This window comes from Euphorbia lathyris, chromosome 6 (genome assembly GCF_963576675.1).
Source record: "Euphorbia lathyris chromosome 6, ddEupLath1.1, whole genome shotgun sequence".
NCBI lineage: Eukaryota > Viridiplantae > Streptophyta > Magnoliopsida > Malpighiales > Euphorbiaceae > Euphorbia > Euphorbia lathyris.
The window spans coordinates 26,612,958-26,630,979 of NC_088915.1; the positions used below are offsets into that span (position 1 = coordinate 26,612,958).

Consider the following 18,022-nt stretch of genomic DNA (forward strand, 5'->3'; position numbering starts at 1 on the left):
GGTACTTGCAGAAATAAATCCTGTGGACGATAACCTGGACTTAAACCAGAAATTTATTACTTGATAACGACGGGGTACACTTATCCCTTAGTGAGTCTCGGTTGAGAGTTTTCGAGCGCTCAGTCGAGGCACCATCAATGACCATTGGGACATGCAGTTGATTGGTAGACTCTTTAATGTAAGGGACCTAAAATTGATCCTCTCCATTCCCCGACGTGACCCTAAAGTTGCTGATAGCTGGTATGGGGGCTTGTAAATCAGGACATTACATAGTGAAGTCTGGATACAGGGCGTTAACCAGGTTAGTCGATCCTACACAAGTTCCTTTAACAGGTTTGTGGAAATCTATATGGAAAGCTCGGACATCTCCAAAGATTAGAAATTTCCTATGGAGGTTAGTGTCGAGATGTATCCTTGTTATGTGCAATCTACGGGCCTGCCACAACAAGCTATCTCTAATTTGTCCTCTGTGCAACCTGATAGACGAGGATGAAGATCACGCCTTACTTAAATGTTTCCACGTTAAGCAGATTTGGTCAACTTTTTTTCGGGGATAACAGGATGGATTCCGTCTCGGGCGTCGCAGATTGGATAAGCTCTGTAACTGTAGCAGCTTCGGTGCAAAATTCTTTTTCTGGTATGGTGGATTTGGAAAAATATGAACTGTCAGGTTTGGAATAATACTATAGTTTCACCATCGGAATTGGTGCTCACAGCTGCTAAGGAGGCCTCAAAATGACAAGTTGCTCAAGAGTTGCGTTCTGCCGCTTCGTCTACAGTGATTAGACAAGATGTAGTTTGGAAACATCCACGGGAAGGCAATTTTGCTTGTAACGTCGATGCTGGTCTATTTCATGACGAGGGTTACTGCTCGTTTAGTTTCTTGATACGAGACCATTTTGGAGCCTGTTTTTTTTGCTAAACACGGTGCATTAGCTAGCTACTTTGAACCTATCGTGCCGAAAGCAATGGCTGTCAAAGAGGCACTTTCATGGCTTAAGGAAGGCGGCTACACCAATGTGGAAGTTCGAACAAATTGTCTGCTGGTGGCTCAAGCAATTAATCATCAAATTCTAAATAGCTCTTACTTATCTAACATTATTAGTGATTGTATAGGTTTAATCCATGAGTTAGATAATATTTTTATCTCCTTTGTTAAACGTTCAGTGAACTGCACGGCTCATAATCTAGCTAGAGCAGTCAGTTCTTTGTATGTTCGTGGTGAGTGGTCACACACTCCGCCGTTTTTGTCTTCCATCCTTTTAGCTGATATAAGTCAATAAAGCATTCTTTCATTAAAAAAAAAAAGTATAAAAGATAATTTATTAAATATTCATCCTTTCACATTGCTTAATTTATGGAATTTAGAAACAACGTTTGTCATCTTCAAATCGAATCCTTTCTTTCACGTCTGATTTCCAAAATTAAGAAAAACCCTAGAGTCAAAACAAACATCAACAAGTTCAAGGGCCTCAGATGCATTTTATCCTTCACTTTCTCTTCCTCTCTCTTAACAAAGAGATGTAAGGCGATGAAATCATCGACTCTATAGCAGTTCAGGGAGGAATGAGAAGCCAAATTGCATTAGTTCAATGGAGAAGAGGAGTTTGATTAGTGGAATTTAATTCTCCAGCGCAGAAGATAAAAACGAAGCAATAAGATCATATGTTCAAATAAAAGAAAGTGGGATTCTCGATCTAGTACTGATTTCAATTAACAAATCAAATGTATTGTTATGCGATTCTTCTACTACTGATTTCAAGTAGATCAAATGAATTGTTGCGTGATTCTTCTACAGTTTCTCTCTAACTCCTCTCTCTCTCTCTCTTATGGTTTTAGGATTTTGAGATATGAGATTTTGATTCTAATACATCCAGAACATTAAACCTTAGTCGAATCCGTTTTTCAATTGATAACCCAATTAATACGGGGTTTGCAACTACATATTTTGGCTACAACTTCAAAAGTTTTAGATTCTCGCCTGGATCCGTAATAGTGTTCTAACTGAAAATGGTAGGATTAGAGACAAAGTTAGAGAGAGAAAATTAGTGAGAGAAAGGAGGAGTTGTAGAGTTAGAGAGAGAAATTTAGAGAGTATAATGTAATTGAATATGATGGTACGATGGTAATTGAATATAAGGTAGGTACCACATTTTTTAAGGAATGAGTCGAAAAAAATGACATGATAGGTTTGATTGATCATTTTTACCTGTTGTACACCATACTCTGCGGTCACTTCTAAGATCGTACATATTAGTGAGACAAAATGAAATTTATTCACCAAAATGTGAAATAAGATAAATATTGTAATACTTATTAACTATGAGCTGGTTGTGTTTATATAAACCCTAACAACTAAATGAATTTGGTTATTCAACATTTCTCAATTGATCATTAATATGCACGTCAAAATTACGAAATGTTAAATATCAATAAACTCACCAGCAGTTTACCCTTTGTAAACTTTCACACAAGAATAGAAGGACAATGTCATCTTTGTAATTGTTCCTTGAAACACTAGAATACCCCAAATTCCTTTTATCCAAACAAAACCCTAACCGGCTCTAACCCAATCTTCGCCATTCCAAATTAGCGCTATGGGTCTCCTCTCCTGGTTCAAAGGAAACCCCAAGCTAGAATCAAGACCCACTCAGCCTCCCACCGATACTTCCAAACCCGCTATCTTGCCATCCGAAGTTCCCGGCATGAATGGCGCTGTAGAGGTCCCTCGCCCCGCCAGTAACGTCACTGTTTTTGAGTTCGGTTCTGTCAATGCTTCTGCCGATAAGGTTACCCTTGCCGGATATTGTCCCGTATCGGACGACCTGGAGCCCTGCCGCTGGGAAATCCTCCCGGCTGCTGATGCTGACGCTCCGCAGTTCCGCGTGGTATTTTGAGCAACATTTAATCGGGCTTGAAGAACAACTGTGTTGAAAGTTGAAACTGAATTATTGCGAAAGAGAGAGAGAGAGAGAGAGAGAAAACGATTACGAAGTTCAGTGTATGATTGTCAAATTGGTTAATAGAATGAATATAATTTCGCCTTGTCTATGTTAAATTTCTTTTTGCATCAATCTTGGGTTTGTTATTTTTTTTTATCTTGTATAGCATGACCTATGTAGTTTATCTAAATTATCTTGTATTTCTTACTGAGATTAGCGTACTGGGGCTGGAACCATATAGCACGGATAGATCTTCTCCATTGTTAAAAATTTCAGCTCTCTATCTTGTTCTTTTGACAGAGGATATGCTTTTTTTTCTTCAAATCAAAACATGTTAAATGGATCATTTGAAAAACAGTATCAATTAGTGGTGATGAATTTCAGATTGAAGTTCCATTTATGTCCGTGGACTCTGAAATTATCTGTTTAACCAATCTGTTTACAGTCAATTTCCGTGGCAGTGGTGTTAGGAATGTGATTTGTTTTCGTTGAAATATGTGTCTGCTTCAAAGTATCTCTGTGCTTGATTTTGAAGAAACTTTGTAGGAAGTGGGTGAAGCAAGAGAAAACTGTTAGTAAGTTTTGAAATATGGTTGAAGTAGTAGAAGCACTTTATTTTGTTGGTGTCTAGAGTTGAAGCGGTTTTCTTGTATGAAAAGGTATTCTTAAACCAAAGCATTTCATTTTCAGTAAACCTATTGTCCGCTAAGTGTTCGAGATAATGTCTCTAAGATGACCATGGCTAATGTGGGACTTAATTTAATATGTTTGCTATATTTTTACCTTGCCCATATATGAGTATCTAATGGTACATATGATGGTGAATTACTTCATGTTCTGTAGCTAAATGTTTTTAATCTACTTTGAGAATTATGTGGGGCAGGGTTTTCATAGAAACTCTTTTTTATTGGTTCAATCTTCCTTGCCTATACGATTTTCTCAATTCATTATTGCTTGGAAATTTCTTATCAAGTCTTTGTTGACTATTCAAACATTGACGATGATGTTGATATTTTTGCTAATCTTTTATTTGAGTTTTTGTGGAATTTTCTGAAGCTCATCCAAGCCCTTTATCTCTACATTGACTTGTGTTTCATGTGCAAAGACTTGTAACTCCACTATGATGCGATGTTGTCCAATTCACAGTGAGCTTTTTTTCTCCATGTTCACAGTAAGTAATTAGGGATGACTTGTGAGGTCCATGAGACTCCTCAACCGCTGCATATAATTGGATTCATAGTCTAAATATGATGCCTTTTCCATGTAATGGAATTCAGGCCTCTTTGATCTTACCATCATTTTGCTTGTGCTATCTATAGCTATGGCTAACTCTCCAAAAGCATGGTATCAACTCCCATGGCTTCACATTATAAGGTTACTAGCCCTCATCGCTTTGTTCTACACAAGTGCTGTGTCTTCCTCCAACCCTGGCATCTCAAATTACCATGATCGATGTGCTGCGGTCATCCCTGAATCAACACCAACTGATCCAGAATTCACCATCATCCCTTTTCCTCCAAATCAGGATGGTTACTACCTTGGTGGGGATGAAGTATTGAAGCATCAAGATTCATCCCGCTTCTATTACTCACCAAACAACAGAAGAGTTCTTTTGTTCCGCACCCATAAAGTCTATAGGACTAATGTTGATGGTGTCTACAAGGTTGAAGCGAGTTTGATCCTCGAACCTAGCCGTATTATGCACGGATTCGCGGATTCTTCCCTGACCTTGTCTTCTTGGTCTCGAGATGGTGCATTGAGTTTTGAGATAGAAGGGTTTTGGTCCAAATCCAGTGGGAAGCTCTGCATGGTTGGCTCAGCTTCTACATACTCCCGAGAAGGTAAACATGATAGTCTTTCTGCTCTTCTTAAGCTTAATGATGTTAGAAGTGAAAGTAATATCACTAGTTTAATTAGAGGGACACTGGAAAGTCTCAGCTCTGCCGATGATTCAACCTATTTTCAGCCACTTTCTCTATTGATGTTCCCTTTGATGAATTACACATACACTGAGGTTACAAAAGAAGCTGATTATGGATGTATGGGTGATGCTGATGCTGATGCTGCGAAGAGTTCACTCGGGTTACCGTTGAGTTTTTCTTTCTGTTCAGCATTTTCACGGGCGAATTCATTTGAACTACAATATTCAAATGATTGCAGTTCTACAAAGAATTGTAATCCTTTTGGAGGGGATGACGGATATTTGCCTCAGATCATGTCTTTAAGCTCATTTCAATGTTCAGATGATAGACGGAGTGTACGATTTCTTGTAGAATTCCAGAACGGCAGCTATTACAGTTCTTACTCCCCATTTAATCCAAACAAAACATTGGTTGCTGAAGGATCATGGAATTCAGAGAAGAATCAATTATGCGTTGTTGCTTGTAGAATCTCAACTCCAACCAACTCTTTGGATAGTTCTCTAGTTGAGGATTGTTCGTCGCGGTTGAGTTTGAGATTTCCTGCAGTTTTGTCAATGAACACTAGTAGCACAATAGTTGGACATATGTGGAGTAACAAAACTGCGGGAGTCTCTGGTCACTTTGATAATATAACTTTTCATATTTACAGAGATAATAGAATTGAGATTCCAGGATTGAAGTACGAGTATACGCAGATTGACAGAGCTAGAAATTCATGCCGAAAAAAGCAGCATAAGAGAAGTGATGGAATGAAGTATCCAGATGGGAATCCATATAACATGCAATTCCATTCCTTCAGAATTCGCAAAGTCAGCAACTTATGGGGCTACGTTGATCTTATTTCTGTGGGAGATAAAATTATTCCGATGTATAGTTACTCCATGTCGAGGAATTCGCAGGTTAAAGAAAATCTTCAGCCAGTGAACATGAGTTACAGACTGAGCATGAAATCATACAATGCTTCTTCAAAGAGTGATGGAGGTTTCTCAATTTCTGCTGAAGGGGTTTATGATCCTGAAACAGGAGTTCTGTGTATGGCAGGCTGCAAAAACTTAGAGTCAAATAATCAGATAAGAACAAACAGCCCATTGGAGTGCGAAATCATTGTTGATGTCCAGTTTCCTCCGTTGAATTCAGGAGATCGAATCAAGGGGCTAATTAAAAGTACAAGAGAAAAGTCATCTCCTCAATACTTCGAATCCCTTTCATTCTCTGCAGTTCCATATTACAGTCAGGGAATATGGAGAATGAACTGTGAGATCGTAATGTCTTTGATATCTATTACTCTTGTTTGTGTTTTTGTAGGATGCCAAATCTTGTATGTGAAGAAACATCGCAATGTCATTCCTTTCGTCTCACTTCTCATGCTTGTAGTCCTCACACTCGGACAAATGATGCCTCTAGTGCTAAACTTCGAAGCGTTGTTCTTTTCGAAACAAAATGGCCAATCTTTCCGCGGTAGTTCCGGGAGTTTGCTTGAAGTCAATGAGGTAACAGTAAGAACGGTAACAATGGTAGCATTCTTGCTGCAAGTCCGGCTTCTGCAACTTGTTTTGTCTGCACGATTAGCTGATGCAAACCAGAAGGCTGCCTGGATTGCAGAGGCGAAAACACTCTGTGTTTCTCTGCCATTATGCATAGTTGGAGGCTTGATTGCTTTGGCAATAAATTGGAAGAAGTACGAATTCGGGGGGCAGGACAGGATGATGAACTTTACTTACATTGACAGCAAACAGCATTCACTTTGGATGGACTTAAGGTCTTATGCAGGACTGATACTCGACGGTTTCCTTGTCCCTCAAATCATCCTCAACATTTTCCACAACTCAAGACAGAATGTTCTGTCTTGTTTCTTCTACATGGGAACAGCATTCGTGCGGGTGCTACCACACGCATATGATCTATTCCGTGCACATTACTATGTGGATGGTTTTGATTGGTCATATGTATATGCAGATCCTGCTGGAGATTATTATTCCACTGCTTGGGACATGATAATTCCTGCAGGTTGTGTGTTGTTTTGTGGAATCATATACGTCCAGCAGCGAAATGGTGGTCGTTATTTCTTGCCAAAGATGTTGAAGGAGACTGCGGGATATCAGAAGGTGCCAGTTTTTGCTGATTTGTAACATAGCATAGCAATGGTGTTTCTAAAGTACCAGCTTCTGTCTTTGCCATAAGATAATAAATATGGATTACTTGTCTAGTTTCTGCTGCAAAGTATCAACATGGTGAAATGTTTGTAATTTTGTATCAATTTTGGATCTTAAATCCTTGCTAATACATGAATAGTTGATTGGATTATTTAGTAATCAGACTTTTCAACTTTTCTCACATTGTTAAATTGTTTTGATTTTATTACTTTTGCCCTAAATTACAATAACCTTTGGTAACAAGTTTAACATTTTTCCAGTGAGTTATAGCTATATTATACATGTATAAATTTCTAAAATTACTTTGATTTTTGGTTATAGTCAGTACTAATACGAAGAGATTAAGGGCCCGTTTGGTAAACTCTCATCGTATATAAAAAAGAAATTAGTACAATTTTCTGTCAAAGAACTAAGTGTTTTTGCATAAATTAAGCCTTTGGAGTTTTTTTTATATGTCACCAATTGGTTGATCCTCTCCCAATTAAAGCTTTCTGCGTATGTTAGGGTTCGATCCGAGATCTAGCTTAAGCGACTTGAAACCCTTAACCATTCAAACCAATCCTTTAGGTGAATTGTAATGTTTTAATTACTTATATTGAAATGTATTATTATTTTATCATGAATGAAACAAAAGACAAAGTTTTTTAATCATAATTTACTTTAATTTTAAAAAAAAAATTCAAGACAAATAATAATAATTCTTAAATTTTATGTTGAATACATCAAGCTTAGGAGCCTTTGAATTTGAAAAATTCAAAAAACTGATTGATCCTAAAATTTAAGAATATTTTATTAACCTCCTTAACTTGCTTAACGCGACTTAATTATCCACTATTGATATGTAGCAGCTGAAGAAATTTGGACAAATTTAAAGAGCATGTCATTTTAATCAAGTTGAAGTAATATATTATTTTAACCAAATTTAGGAGCTAATAGATTAATTTAAGCAAGTTTAAAAGGGTTTATGGTTACTTGAAATAAATTAAAAACTAATAAGATATCTCTATATTTGAAAAGTTCACTTGAAGAGTTTGACAAGTCAAGCTGGTTGGAAGTGCAAACTATGGTTATTTGTCAAAAATAAAGTAACCATTATTTTATTTTATTTTCCATTGTTGGACGATGAGATGGAAAATTAATTTAATGGTAGAAAATAACAAAGTCATCATCCAATAGTGGAAAAAAATAAAGTAATGGTTATTTTGTCAAAAACAAAATAACCATAATGTCTATGTCCACCTTTCATTAAATGACGTTTGTCTATATTTGAATATTCCCTTGTCCAAACGGAGATAGGAGCGATGCTTGGGTCTGCCTCAGGTCAGTTGTTTGTTCCTGAACTGAATCAACTCCCTTTTGCTCCTGAGATGGAAATTTTTGAGCAGCTGCAAAATTCCTCTAGATATTACTATTCAGATTGTTTCGATCATGGAACAAGAGGTTGAAGCCAGTATGCTTGCAAAACAAGTTGATTCTGATCAAACTCACTTTACCATTATTGAGTATTGAGTAAATCTATTGCAAAATAGAACATGATGTACTACATAGCAAATTCTAGCCTTTGAATGTTACCATCAATGACTGCCTCTTCAAATGAGTGTATTCAAGTTGACATTTCTTCTAAAGGGACATATGATCCTGAAACAGGAAACATGTGCATGCTTTGCTGCAGATATCTCCCACTCAAATGAACAAGTTTAAGCAGATGAATTGGATTGTGATATTCTTATCACTGTCCAGTTTCCTCCAATAGATTCAAACCGCTATATCCGTGGAAGTATAGATAAGTCTTGATCCTTTATACTTGCAACCTCTTTCCTTCTCTGCAATTTCTTATTCCAGATACCGCGGAAGGGCGTCAATATGGAGAATGGATTTGGAGATTATTATGGCTTTGGTCTCTAATACCCTTCTACGTGTTTTTGTTGGATGTCAAATCCGGCATGAGAAGAAGCCTTGTCCTTTTCCAAGCAAAATCGTCAATCGTTCATTCTTAGTGCTGGGGGATGGCTCAAAGTAAACGAGGTGCTTGTAAGGTTGGTAATAATGGTAGCTCTTCTGCTGCAACTCCAACCTATGCAGCTTTTATTGTCTGCAAGACCGGCTAGTGAAAACAAGGTCATATGGATCGCTGAGAGAAAAACAGTTTATGTTTTTCTGCCATTATATGTAACTGGAGGTTTGATTGCTCGGTTAGTGAATTGGAACACGTACAAATTCCGTAACAGGATGTATGATTACAGTAGCAGACAACTGTCCCTATCGGTGAACTTAAGGTCTTATTCTGGACTGATACTAGATGGTTTGCTTCTGCCTCAGATCCTCCTCAACATCTTACACAACTCGAGAGAAATTGTTCTGTCTTGTTTCTTCTATACTGGAACTACAATCATGCGCTTTCTACTTTCTACCACACGCATATGCTATTTACTGGTCACATTTCTACGATAGTGGCTTCGAATGGTTATATATGTAATTTTCTTTTCTTTTAGGCCTGCTGTATAACTCCCTCTCAGTTTGTGGCATCCATTCCAGTTTTAATAACATAAGATGATTGTAATTTTACTCGGGTTGATCTCTAGACTCTATGTTTGAAAGCATCTTAAATGTACATAGAGTTGTCTGATAGAGTCAAAAAGAAAAAAGGTTAAACTATCCGGGTTGTACAAGATAAGCAGGGGAAGTATAGCAGCTGTACAGATAGTAAATTGTCCTAGCCTGAAAACCCGACACAGCACAGGCTGAATTGCTTGGTAAGAAAAAAACTTCTCACAAGCAAATAAGCCAACTGTGTAGGCTCACAAGTTGAAAGAAATGCGAATGCAGGTGCAGTTACTTTACGAGTTGAAGAAAAGCAGGATAGATACAAAACAAAGCAAAACAGAAGTTTCCCCATCTATGAAGCATGTTTGATTCAACAATCTCATCATGCAAAGCAGATAAATCCAACAATCAAATTGAGAATCACCACAAAATGAAGATAATCAATACTATTATTAATTCATTCATTCTCGAGCAGTATGATTTGTGGTATGGAGGCCACAGAGTATATCATTTCACATGTTCATTTTCCACAAGTTTCTCTCTACAGGAAAACAGTTTCAATATCATCTCCACTCGAATATTGTTATTTATCATTATGCACACGAATAAAAAAGATGAAAGAAAATCAAATTTACCAGTGTGGAACATATCATACATCTGTAAGGTGTGAGGCTAACTGCCCTAACAAATGAATCCATAACGGCACAAAGTCAGCAATTCTTGTACGAACAAATTGGCCAGATTTCAGAGCATGCTGTAACCACTATCATCATTTGTGCGTATATAACACATTATGGCCATCACAAACACAAAAAATGAAGAAAGCTCCATTGTCAGTGCTCCCCATCCAATCACACCAGCATGTTTTAAGATTGCTGGTATTGCTATGCTTCCAACTGCTGAAGCCCCAGTCAAGAACTTGGTTGCATTGACCCAGCTGTTCCACCAATCATCATTCATCAGTAAATTATATAAAAAAAAAACCATTCTAGCACTTCATCTAAATCGACCTTCATTATTTTTCTTTTCTTATGTTCATTTTTTTTTTTCTATAAGCAATATGGTCAGATCTTATTCTGGAATCAGGTAAAGGAGTCTTACCTGCTATCAGATTCTGAAAACATAGCAGAGCTATCAGAACCAGCAAAGAATAACAAAGGCATAGGAAGAAGCACATACGTTATTACTGCAAGAGAAATTGGGAAAATTTGAATTCCAGTAAGAATAATTTCAAGCTTGTAATACTGATTTATACAATGATAAATACACCTTCATATTCCTTCAAGAGGAAACCCATTTTTTGAGCACTAATGTTTACGTGTCATCCATGGAACCCTCAAATTTCAATTTGTTTTATTAAGCCCTAGGCCTTAAAAAATTTATCAGATATTTTCAACATTTGTTACAAGTGTTCTAGATTCACCCCATAAACCACAAGTGAGAGATATTACACGAGGAGAAATATTTTGTTATTTCGAACTTGTATCATTAAAAGGAAATGGTGGCAAATTGCTTAAATTGTTGTATCCTAATTTCTCTCATTCCATTTTTTATCTTATCATTTTCTCCAAGTACAAAGTAGATATCGTGCAGATTGCAGTGCTTGATTTTTCTTAAATTGTTTCCTGTCTAGATCATGCGTCTGACCTCAATTCTCAATAATCTAAGTTTTCTCTTCAATATATATTCTCAACATCCCAATATATATGCACATGTTTATGTCCCTCTTTAAAAAAAACTGCCTTGATCAAGATTATTCTGTCCCTTATGCTAAGTAAAATAACATCATCTTCTAAACTCAAGTAGATTGCACCCTATGTTCTCCTTTATCATCTTCATGTCACAAAGTATATCACATTTGTTCCAATCTCATACCCATTTTCTTCCATCTATATTGTCAACCTAAATGAGGCTAATTTAACTATTTTAGCCATCATAGCCACTAATTGTTTCAACACTCTTTGTTTGTGGGTGTCAGTTTGTGTGAATATGCAGATGGCACCAAAAGACAGAGTCACTTACCAGTTAGCATAGGCCACCAATTATTGTATAGCGCACATGCCTGCCACAGCCAAATTGATAAATAAGAAATTTTGTTGGCTGCTGCACATAAAACTCAGCAGAATGGAAAATAATAGTAAAACGTAGTACTACAGACCAAAATTTGCAGTACGATTCCACCAGAGACCAAGATTGCCAAAAAAGCAAGTTTCCCAGAATCCAAACAGGCACGCATATGACCTGGTAAGTCTGCCATAATCTAATGTCCCTCAGCTCATAGATGGGAAGAACTGCAATGAAGATGAGATTAAGTATGGCAGAACATTTAAAATTATTCTAGGTAAAAAGCGTGAAACTATTCTTTTAACAAAATCAAACTAAAGAAAATAATGAGAATGTAATTAACCTAGCTAGATTGAAAGTGATTATTAAAAACCAGTAAAAAATGTACAGTCCAAAAAACAGGGAATATTTGAGCATTATCCATGCTAGCCAAAAAGTATGAAGCCCTAAAGGAAGCAACACTAACATTATCGTTGTCAGAAAACAGGAATTTCACATTACAGAGACACAATTAACTTGTTTCATGAATAGAAAAGGAAGAACTTTAACATGGCTTGCATTCATCGATAAGCAAACCTTATCAATAATTCATTTGCCTCCAAAGCAATGCAAACTATGACACTGCTTGCTTGAGCCTCTCATCAGTCTCCTCTTATTTCTTTTTAAGATATTAGCTACTAGTGCCTTGCCTAAAAGTATGAGATAACCATGAAAAATGCAAAGCATGATCAATAGAAGATATTGTATGAACCCTCAGTACAGCTATATAAGGTAAAAAAGAATAATTAATAATAGGGGGAAAACTAAAACAATGAGTAGCAGAAAAAGTCCCAAATTCAAGAAAAGAAAGAAGTGCTAGGAAACAAAAATTGATACCAAAAGAAAATATAAATCAGCTATGCATCACTTGGAATTGTTTCTTTCAACAGTAACCTGCTAAGCTCTATGGATTCATCACCACCATGTTTGAGTCTGATTGCAACAATTTCCATATCGAACTATTAAAATTTGGAAGTTGAACTTTTTATTATTTAGGTAGAAAGAAAACAGACAGTGAATTATGAGAGTAACGAGATTTAACTTCCAAATTATTCAAAAGCAATGTTTTTTCAAATGGACAAGGCGGATCTGAACTGAACATCTGAAAACAGAAATTACTTAAATCTTAAAGCTCGGTTGGTCGATGCCATCCAAAAAAAAGCACATACAGGAAGACACAGGAGTCAAAAGAAAATACACAAATGCTTCAATGTCTCGATACAATTGCCTAGGAAGAAAATACAACCGAAAAAAACCATGAAAATTATAAAGTTATGTTAGATAAATACCATCCGATGCGGAAACGGCAAGCCTGATGAGGTTCCAGCCTCAGGTGGCGGTGGTGGCACGTGACTGGAACAGCAACCGGAACGGTGGATGGTAGATGCAGAATGCGATGAACAAAGAGTTGTTGAAGGACTGGTACAGAAACAGATATCTTCTTCTACAGTTCTTCTTTGAACAATCTTTTGCAAACTATTTTAATATTTATGTTTTCAAGCATAATTTCATTTCTACTACCACTTAAAGAAATATCGGTGAACAAGTAAATTAGCATGTCTTTTTTTACACATTGTTATGTTCTTTTTGTAAAGTAAATGATCAACTAAATAAATTTTAAAATAAAATTATTCGTACTCTATTTTATAATAAATCATATATTTAATTTATTTTAGATTTCTTTTATCTTTTCAATTTCAATTAATTTTTATATAACCACACAACGTTTAATTTAGTGATTTACAACTTCATTTTACGAGCTTGTGAAGCGTTTGAGTTTTCGTTACAATTTAGGAACCGAGTTCTTAGCATTTTTTCCTTAGCTTGAATCTCCTTCCTTGTGGAAGGATCTCCGAAAAAGTATTTCTCTTGCTCCTATAGTGTTCGTCAAGGGGATCCACTTTCCTCGTTCTTTTTGTGTTGGTAGAACATGTATTGAATCGTTGGTTGTCTAACTTAATGGCGAACAAAGAGCTTAAGGAATCCCATTACATAGCTGTAAAAAGGATCCTTAGATATTTGCAAAGCTCAGTGAATGCAGGCTTGTGGTATCCAAATACTCATGATTTCACACTCATTGGATACACTGACGCTGACTATGGACGAGACAAGCTGGAAAGAAAGAGCACCTCTGGAGGATGCCATTTCCTAGGAAGCTGTCTTGTATCTTGGTTCAGCAAGAAACAGGAGTCAGTAGCACTGTCTACCACTGAAGCTGAGTACATTGCTGCTGGAAGCTGTGTTGCTCAAATCCTATGGATTAAGCAACAACTTGAAGACTATGGTGTTCAAACAAAGACCATTGAAGTCAAATGCGACAACAAGAGTGCAATTGACCTCTCAAAGAACCCAGTCCAGCACAGCAGGATGAAGCATGTCAGCATAAGACATCACTTCATCAGAGATCATGTACTCAAGGAAGAAATCAAGCTGACCTATGTACCAACAGATGAGCAGCTTGCTGATATCTTCACAAAGCCTCTAGCACGAGAACAATTCAACACACTGAGAGAAGCCATTGGTATGTTTAATCCATTGTCGTAAATTCCTTAGTATAAAAATGAAATGAATGCATGCTGAGTGATACCATGCTGATTGCTTTAAATTTTATCTTAAAATCACATGCTAAGTATTTAATGCACACTGAGTAAGTTATCTCATGACGAGTAACTGATCTCAATAACTATCCGTTGAACAAAGCAGACTACTCCGAATACGAAGAGTCTGTCACAACAAACGATGAGTAAAAGTAATAATTAGCATTTAATGCTAATGCACGCGTGATGACACTCGGATGACGTATGCGCCGAAAATGTCATAAATGCCAGGATCTCTGTCGATTGGACATCCCAAGGGCAAAGCAGACATTTTAAATCTCTCTAAAAGTCTATAAATAGTAGAGATTTCCCACTGAACTATGAATCTCCAAGAAGCTCAGAGAATCCTGAGAACTAATGCTTCTGTCATGTCAAAAACCATTCCTTTATCTCTAAACACCCGTCGTTCTAAGACCAACACCGATGAACTACTCAAAGTAATCAATTCCATTCAATGGTCACCTAAGCGAAGCAATGCAAGTATTATTGCAACTAAACCCAAAACCTTCACCATTTTCCTCTCAAATATGAAAACACCGGAAGGTAGAACCTTCACGATGCGTATTCCAATCCTTTGCAGAACTCAAACTCTGCAAACGGATTAAGAAAAATGTATCTCTGGGAACTAAGGTAAAGAGGTCGGCAAGGCTGTTCAAACTAACACTGCTGACATCCCTGCTTAGTCTTAAGAATGATGGTGTCACGCAAAGGAGAAATAGTGACCAGGAACATATCAACTACGACCGCAACTTCAACAAACCACAAGGGATACGTAGTAAAACTCACTCCCCAAAAGTTTGTCAACACATTACTCCCTTGAACATCCTCTGCTCTAAGGGAAGTCACCCTGTAAGCATGATCCTCATCCCTCTGAAGACCGGGCTAAGAAACTTCCAAGCCTCCATGTTTCAGCCCCTCTTCCAGACAACTCAGCATCATACTGCCAACATAGGAACTGACATATTGAAAAAGACCTCCTACGTTGAGTTCATCATGGCTGCTCTCTCTCTCTTTTTACTACCTCCATCTGATGCTGGCAAAATGGGGGAGAAAAAGAAAGGAAGATCAGCGTAAAAACTGATAACAACAGCCAGCATGTGGAAAGAAAAAAGGAATAGATAGAAACTTAGCTTCTACTAAGTCTATGATATACGCTGCTGACCATATCTATATCTAGTATTAGAATAAAACAGAAAATAGCTTCAACTAAGCTTATGATGTATGCGAACTATTTCCAGGTCTACTACTAAGAAAGATCAGCACTGTAATACAACATTGACTTGAGTTATTAAATGTAGGCAGAATAACTGCTCTATCTATTTTTTATAATACTTTGCATTTATCTATCATAACCTGTGTTATTTACCTTTCAAATGCCAAGTATTATCTGCTGAATGCATGCTGCCTATAAAATGAAATGTTTGACTTTGTCTAAAATAAACATTGAACAAATTAATTACTCAGCGCCCTTCAACAAAGTAAATCTTTTGTTAAAACTGAGTAAAAATAGAATATGTCCATAAGCTGACCTATATCTGAAAACTGACCTTAGACTTATTCAATTAAACCTTAGAATGTTTAGAATAAAACTAAGTCAGTAGCTCAGCCCTGACGGGGGAGTTCACTTAATCAAAAAGGTCAACTATCATGGGGGAGCTCAACGCTGAGTTCCTTTACTGATTAGTTTTGCCAACATCAAAATGGGGGAGTTTGAAACACCTTTCCACAGGATTTTGATTTGACAAAATTAATTAAGTGCAATTAAAATATTCTACAACACACTAAGTTTAAATGCTTTGATTTAGTGTTACTAATGTGTTTGTTCAATGTTGAGTATATAATTGATTATAAGATATAAAAGATCATAAGGCCCAAGCCCTATATGGAAATCAAGGCCCAAAGTCAAAACAAACTCAAAGCTACTCAGTCCGCGTAATTCAAAACGCTGTCGTTCAAGTGATGAAGCGCATGCTGAGTAAAGAAGGATCCAGAAGATCCACGTAGACAACTTCGGTTAGAAGCTGCTGAGCCATCTAGACAAAATGTACAAGACAGCCGTTGAGCGCAAGACAACTTCTAGACAAAGTATTTCCTCTTCCGGTAATGAACAGAAGACGCAGGAAGCTGTCCAGTTGACATTACCCAAAATGGAGGAACATACTGCCACACTGACCGAAGAACAGAAGATACACAATTGTGATTGGCCAAGAGCTCTACACGAGTCAGGATGACAACGACACATAGCCGTTTCCCTCCAACGGTTATTTCGAAATTCGAAATAACCAAAGATGAAGATGTCTCTATAAATAGTGCCATCACAAGCTTCAAGCAAAAACCAACGAATAGAGAACTTTTGATCAAGTCGTCACGCTGACCTAACGTATACAAAAAGTTCTCCATCAAAAGCAAAGCAAATTCTTACACCACAAGCTTATTCATCTGTGTAAAAGTCTAGAGTGATTGATCCCCAATCATCTAAAGTGTCTTAGCAATTGTTGTTTAGGACAAATCTTTATCATTTCTAGAAGAATAGAAAGGAGAGGCTGAGTACTCGGTTATAGTACTCAGCAAGTAGAATAGAAGTGAGTAGAGGTATAGAGGAAGGTACTCTTGTTATACTCAGCTTCTGATTTGTAAAAGGTTTGGTGCTCTACCTTTAAAGAGCTCAGTAGAGAATTCAAAATCTCGGAGTCCCGAGGACAGGAGTAGGCTTAAGAGAAGCCGAACCTGGATAAATCTGCTGAGTAACGTATTTCTAAACCTTTAACTCCTTGTTTATATTGCTTGCTTAATACAACCTAAAACTGACCAAACAATAGAGGTCAAGTTGAGTTGTGCGCTGTAAAAGTCTGAGTTCAGGAATAGACTCCAAGTGCTATTTCCTGACTCAAGCTGAGAAACTGACCTAGTCACCAGTTGACTAAGCCAGTATCTTGCTGATCACTCAGCGCAGCTGTTATAAACCTTTTCCCACGGAAAAGAAGTTTGCCTTAAAGTTTAAAAAGTTAAAATAGTTCCTAACCCCCCCTTGGAACTATACTTGCAACTATACAAGGGACCAACACGGGGGCCCGAAGCCGGGCTGCTGCCGCGAGGCAGCAGCCGCGCGACGGCGGCCGGTCGCACCGTGAGGCGCGACCCGAGCCGCCGTCGTATTTTTTTTTATAAAATATATATAAACCTATATATATCAGATTTTAAAACGGTTTTAAAAACGATTTTCAGAAATAGGAAAAACTACAATGGATTTCCGTTTTATCTTTTAGAATTAATAAAACTAATTTTATTAACCTAACTATAAAACTAAATAGATTTTGCTATAATGATTATCAACCGAAATAATTAGGAACATACGCATAATCTGTTTTAATTAACAATTAATCAAAACTTATTTATCTTTAGAATTAATTAATCAAACTATTTGTTAATTAATCCTAACCATAAATATTTATTCAATCCTATTGAAAAACTTCTAAATTTTCATATATGAAATAACGGATTTAACGATGGCTCTGATACCACTTAAGGAAATTAAAGCTAATGTATAGCAGCGGAAATATAAAAAATTTAGCCTACTTCCTTTTAACCATAGGATCCGTTAATCGTTATTTCATATAAAGAGGGATAAGAAGGAATACCTTTTGAAGAACAATCTACCGTTGTTAAAGAAGCGCCCACAATTCTTCTCCAAGTTCCCAAGCACGAAGTATAACACGGTGAGGTTAAAATAGAATCAACCCTTATGAGATGCAACCAAAATA

General features: G+C 37.0%; 3 protein-coding genes across 4 annotated transcripts; 2 read left to right on the forward strand and 1 right to left on the reverse strand.

Annotated features, from left to right (window-relative positions):
• The first annotated feature begins 2,465 nt into the window (after positions 1 to 2,465).
• On the forward strand, positions 2,466 to 3,051 carry LOC136232210 (uncharacterized). Its single transcript, XM_066021252.1, has one exon. The coding sequence runs from the start codon at positions 2,598 to 2,600 to the stop codon at positions 2,895 to 2,897; it is 300 nt and encodes a 99-aa protein (XP_065877324.1). The 5' UTR covers positions 2,466 to 2,597; the 3' UTR covers positions 2,898 to 3,051.
• Positions 3,052 to 4,006: 955 nt separating this feature from the next.
• LOC136232209 (uncharacterized) lies at positions 4,007 to 7,176 on the forward strand. The gene has a single exon (XM_066021251.1). The coding sequence runs from the start codon at positions 4,264 to 4,266 to the stop codon at positions 6,991 to 6,993; it is 2,730 nt and encodes a 909-aa protein (XP_065877323.1). The 5' UTR covers positions 4,007 to 4,263; the 3' UTR covers positions 6,994 to 7,176.
• A 2,816-nt stretch (positions 7,177 to 9,992) lies between these two features.
• On the reverse strand, positions 9,993 to 13,188 carry LOC136231830 (vacuolar protein sorting-associated protein 55 homolog). Of its 2 annotated transcripts, XM_066020803.1 has the most exons (6): positions 12,954 to 13,188; positions 12,202 to 12,314; positions 11,720 to 11,852; positions 11,584 to 11,623; positions 10,663 to 10,747; positions 9,993 to 10,498 (listed from the first exon to the last, which is right to left on the reverse strand). In XM_066020803.1, the coding sequence occupies exons 3-6, from the start codon at positions 11,816 to 11,818 to the stop codon at positions 10,306 to 10,308; spliced, it is 417 nt and encodes a 138-aa protein (XP_065876875.1). In that variant the 5' UTR covers positions 11,819 to 11,852; positions 12,202 to 12,314; positions 12,954 to 13,188; the 3' UTR covers positions 9,993 to 10,305. The 2 variants fall into 2 exon arrangements, with proteins under 2 accessions (XP_065876875.1, XP_065876874.1); XM_066020802.1 differs by lacking the exon at positions 12,202 to 12,314 and having other exon boundaries at positions 12,954 to 13,184.
• Positions 13,189 to 18,022: the final 4,834 nt, after the last annotated feature.

Bases quoted from the DNA above. Each gene is read 5' to 3' on its own strand.
- LOC136232210 (XM_066021252.1), top strand. From the start codon at position 2,598: ATGGGTCTCCTCTCCTGGTTCAAAGGAAACCCCAAGCTAGAATCAAGA.
- LOC136232209 (XM_066021251.1), top strand. From the start codon at position 4,264: ATGGCTAACTCTCCAAAAGCATGGTATCAACTCCCATGGCTTCACATT.
- LOC136231830 (XM_066020803.1), bottom strand. From the start codon at position 11,818: ATGGCAGACTTACCAGGTCATATGCGTGCCTGTTTGGATTCTGGGAAA. The intron at 10,748-11,583 runs GTAAGTGACTCT...TTTCTCTTGCAG, and splicing joins TTGGTGGCCTATGCTAACTG to TAATAACGTATGTGCTTCTT. The intron at 10,499-10,662 runs GTAAGACTCCTT...TTGGTGGAACAG, and splicing joins TTTTCAGAATCTGATAGCAG to CTGGGTCAATGCAACCAAGT.